This window comes from Engraulis encrasicolus, chromosome 24 (assembly GCF_034702125.1).
Source record: "Engraulis encrasicolus isolate BLACKSEA-1 chromosome 24, IST_EnEncr_1.0, whole genome shotgun sequence".
Classification (NCBI taxonomy): Eukaryota; Metazoa; Chordata; class Actinopteri; order Clupeiformes; family Engraulidae; genus Engraulis; species Engraulis encrasicolus.
Window position 1 is genome coordinate 48,196,626 of NC_085880.1, and position 5,072 is coordinate 48,201,697.

Genomic DNA, 5,072 nt, shown 5'->3' on the forward strand with positions numbered 1-5,072 from the left:
CATTTGGTGTCGTCACATGATCATTGTTCAACTTTGACCCTAGATGGATGGATGGATAGACGTAAGGATAGATAGATAGATGGATAAAGAGATCGATAGATAGATATATAGGCCTAAATATATAGATATATAGATAGATAGGCCTAGATAATATCGGATTTTATCAAATTTTATCATTTAATCCACATCAAAGGCACTCTATGGTAATACTGAACAATTAATTATCCATAAATGATATACCATTTGAAAGTGTGTTTTCTCTACTTTAATATGAAAGTAACTTGTAATTGACACTTTTCATTTCTTTTCAAGTTATTTGACATTATTTAGAATATGACCAAAATGTCAATTTTTCCTTAGAATTCCTGGTAGGATTCCGGCCTATTCAAAAAAAATTCTGGTAGCTAGAGGGTTAATAGGCCTAGGATCTGCCCTAGGCTACTTCAACTTAGGCTACTATGAAAATACAAATACAAAATAAAATAAAAGAGTGCACTAAGTGATTTACATGTAGATTCTAATCCATTGTCATTTCATTTCAGTCAAAGACAGCTTGTATGCCCGCTTGCTGGTAACATTTTGACATGTTAATAATTCCACCCAGTGAATTTGCATGCGCTGAATTCGTCACGGGTAGGGGAGGGGCTGTCCGCTGCTGCACTACGCGAGTTGCCGTAGCAATGAAATGATTTTTGTCACTCCCTCCGCGATCGCTGGAAAGATGGCGTCAATGCACGTACAGCCGAGCAACAGCGGCTCTGCAGGCGGATAGGCTTGTGTGCAACGGACAACGCAAACAGGCACACCCTTGCAATAGATAGTGCAATTCCCTGCAATACCCGCCTCGCCATGGTTGGATTACTGCGGATATAGAGGGGACATTTTGGAAGCATCGCCCCATAAGGAATGGAAACGCCAGACCACGGCAGGTAAGCAAAGAGCATGAGACAAGTTGGTACATTCGTGATCAGAAACTACACAGCCGGGAATCGGCGCTCGCCACATTGTGATCCGTGAATGGAAAGTAGTGAGAGGTGGACGGAGTGCACATGCGCGTGGCCCTGTGCCGTCTTCCTGCCACAAAGTGAGTCTCGTGCATTGCAGCCCCGACAGCAAATTACTCTAAAGTTGCAAACTTTTTAACGGGAGGAATATAGAGGAATTTCTTCAGTCAGAGGCACAGCTTTACGCCTTTGCAGATCCAGGGTAAAGCAAAGAAGATGCCTGTCCCTTGAGAAAGGTAAAATCCCTGCAGTGAAAGTGTTCTGTTCAATGCAACATCAGCTCGCTTCAGGCTAGCAGTTTAGCTAGCTGCATTGTCCATTAGCTGTTTGTAACGTTGAGCCAAGTTAGTTTGCTGTGAGCAAGGTGCAAGGGTGTGTGATGTAACCAAAACTCCACGGGAGTGCATGTTGTTGTGTATGTGTCAAGTCCTGCACAACCGAAATGGTCTTGAAGTGTAATCCAAGGGTGGATTTTATTGTTACGTAGGTAGCAAACATGCACCCGCTGCAGGTCAGATTGAACCGGAGCTGCGGTGGTGGTCGGTGCACCAGCTGGATGGCTTTAACGTTAGATTAACATGAAGGTTAGCTCCAGCTCTTTGTCCCCAAGCAAGCGCACAAGTGCTGCTAATCCGTGCAAAACATCACACATTGGAATGCAGTTGACTGATATCGTTATGGGCATATCGCCTCTAGGTTACAGAGAAGAAGCTAACTCCAGCAGCACTGTGTGTTCTTGTAATGTCCGATTTAGCCTTCCAAGAAAACCACCCATTGCACTTAGCCGCAGTTTGAACTTAATGTTTTGCAACTGGATTGCTATGATACAGCTATGCATGACGTTTTCACTGTGCATGTTGCACTGTCCCTCGAACTGTTGCACATACTATCATTTATGGTGACTACAAAAACATTATGTTGGGACTTTTTCCCACAATAGTTACTTTTGTTGCTTAAGCGCCATGACGTCTGCACAGCAGTGGTGCAACTCATTTTGACGTTGCATTGGCATGTAGTTGTGACTTCTTCGTGTACCGTACTAGGCTGGCTGTGCACTTTTGATTTGTCTGGTGGTGTGTTCCAAGTTGTACAGTACACTGACATTTTGACATCATTTCCACGCACGAAGCATTGCTGAATCCGATGCATCCTGTAATTTATTATCGCCTCGTTATCTAACTGGCGAGTTTTCTTGCAGCTGTTGGTGCCATTGTTGTTGCGCAGATGGACATAAAGTTCGGGCTGCGTAGATTGTGTGAAGGGCGTTGTGTGTTATGTAGGCCTAGCTGCTTCCCTCATGTCATGTCACTGTCCTGTTTATGAGGCCGCAGTCGCGCTAGAAAGCCCTCTGGAATGCTTCAGTGTTACCAGATGAAAAATGTTGAAATATTGTAGCAAAAAAACCCTCAAAATTATTGTTTTTTGGGGGGCTTTATGGAGGAAATCATCGTACACGAACTAAATTGCTGTTCCAAGACAACTAAATGAATTGAATGAAAACTCTGATATTAATGTTGTTTAGCTTCTCTCATCTCATGTCATTGACCTGTTTATGATGCCGCGCGCTAGAAAGAAAGCCCTTTGGAATGCGTGCTGCCTGCCGCGTTCCAGGCTCGTGCCTGGGTTGACCCCACACACGCTCGCAGCCATAACGCGCTGGCTGCTGCCTTTGCCCCCGAGTGGCGGTGGCGCTAATAGATTTAAAGGAATGCAGTTGTTGTGTCTTCGATCTCCCCTGTCTCCTCCGACTCCCCCTCCCGTCTATGCAGCCTGCGTCCTAATGTGTCATCATGAAAGGTAGCCTTGTTGGCGATAACAGAAACTATGCATCAAAAATACCCATCAGATGACAAATGCATCGGTCTTACAGGATGGCCAAATATGAAAACATGCTTGCTGACGTCAGTTGTAGAATGTACCAGTGCTGCAGATACTTGGTGACATCCTGAAGAGAACAGAACAGAACAGAAGTGTCAGACTACAGAGGAAAAGTGTCCGGCAGCACTAAGATTACACAGTCCATAAAACACACAGCATGCAGATCGTATACACAGTCTATCCTTCACGCAGGGGCGCAAATACAAATTTCTGGGGGGATATGCAAGAACTATTTTGGTGCCCCCTCCCAAACAAAAACACGTAATAATTATTTGGCGCCCTCCAATGCCCTCTCTTTGGCGCCCCCCTCTCTCTGGTGCCCCCCTGCAACGCATACGTCGCATATACTGTAGTTGCGCCCCTGCCTTCACGCATAGGCCTATACAACAAACAGCACACAATGTACAACGCACAGCACGCAGACCGTATACACAGTCTGTTATTCATACATAGGCCTGCCTTATACATCTAAATACTTGGTAGAAATGCACAGCTCTTGGAGCAGGTTCTGATTACACCAGATGCACACAGCAAAGAACGGTTACACCAGATGCACACAGCAAAGAACGGTTACACCAGATGCACACACTGCAAGTTTATACGATTACACCGGCTGCTGCATAGCGCAAAGTGTTGATTTATACGAATACAAGATGCACACTGCAAAGTGTTGATTTATATGGTTCCACGAGATGCACACTGCAAAGTGTTGATTTGTACGATTCCATGACATGCACACTGCAAAGTGTTGATTAATTTATACGATTTCACAAGCTGCACACTGCAAAGTGTTGATTTATACGAACACAAGCTGCACACTGCAAAGTGTTGATTTGTACGATTCCATGACATGCACACTGCAAAGTGTTGATTCATTTATACGATTTCACAAGATGCACACTGCAAAGTGTTGATTTATACGATTACTCAAGCTGCACACTGCAAAGTGTTGATTAGTTTATATGATTTCACAAAATGCTCTCACAGCAAAGTGTTGATTTATACGATTTCACAAGATGCACACTGCAAAGTCATGATGTATACGATGGCACAAGATGCACACTGCAAAGTGTTGATATATCATGTTCTTGATACGATTGCACAAGATGCATACTTTAAAGTGTTGATGTATATGATTACACCGGCTGCATACTGTTAAAGTGTTGATGATCATGTAATTCCAGTAGTCATCACAGCTTTCCCTCTGCCCTGTCGACACTAACGAGACTGTGTGTGTGTGTGTGTGTGTGTGTGTGTGTGTGTGTGTGTGTGTGTGTGTGTGTGTGTGTGTGTGTGTGTGTGTGTGTGTGTGTGTGTGTGTGTGCGTGCATAACATGCACATGTGTGTCAGTGTGTGTGATGCTGGGCTGTGAGGGTTTTTTGGGGTAAATTCCTACAGGATGAGTACGGGCATACAGTGTGTGTGTGCGTGCGTGCGTGCGTGCGTGCGCGCGCGTGTGTGTGTGTGTGTGTGTGTGTGTGTGTGTGTGATGCTGGGCTGTGAGGGGTTTTTGGGGTAAATTCCTGCAGGATGAGTTGCATTCTTGCAGCATGAGCTGATGCCAACCACCTCCCCTCTGTACTACACACACACACACACACACACACACCACACACACCACACACACCACACACACCACACACACCACACACACCACACACACCACACACACACACACACACACACACACACACACACACACACACACACACACACACACACACACACACCTCTGCATGCAGGACTGCTGTACAAGGCAGAGGGAGAGACTGAGTTCACTACACACTGAGCTGAGCTGAGCTGAGTGTATGCAGAGCTGCTAGACTGGCATGGCATGCTATAGAGGACTGCTTTCAAAGGTCATGTGTGCGTGGCGTGCATGCACATGTGAGCGAGTTAGTTAGTGAGTGAGTGCGTGTGCGTGCATGCGAGAGAGAGAGAGCTTACATGCATGGGTGCAACACTTCTTCTTGCATGAGAGAGAGAGAGAGAGAGAGAGAGAGAGAGAGAGAGAGAGAGAGAGAGAGAGAGAGAGAGAGAGAGAGAGAGAGAGAGAGAGAGAGAGAGAGAGAAGAGAGAGAGAGAGAGAGCGAGAGAGAGAGGAGAGAGAGAAGAGAGAGAGAGGAGAGAGAGAGAGAAGAGAGAGCAGTGGCAGCATTGCAAACCCTTTACTTCAATTTAAAAAGGGG

At 45.5% G+C, this 5,072-nt stretch overlaps 1 protein-coding gene across 1 annotated transcript in view; it reads left to right on the forward strand.

Annotated features, from left to right (window-relative positions):
* Positions 1-712: 712 nt before the first annotated feature.
* LOC134441137 (uncharacterized) overlaps positions 713-5,072 on the forward strand; it is a 64,730-nt gene continuing 60,370 nt past the window's right edge. Inside the window, exon 1 of the mRNA XM_063191324.1 lies at positions 713-929. Coding sequence (XP_063047394.1) covers positions 907-929 — 23 coding nt within the window. The 5' untranslated portion in view covers positions 713-906. The remainder of the gene's footprint in view (positions 930-5,072) is intronic.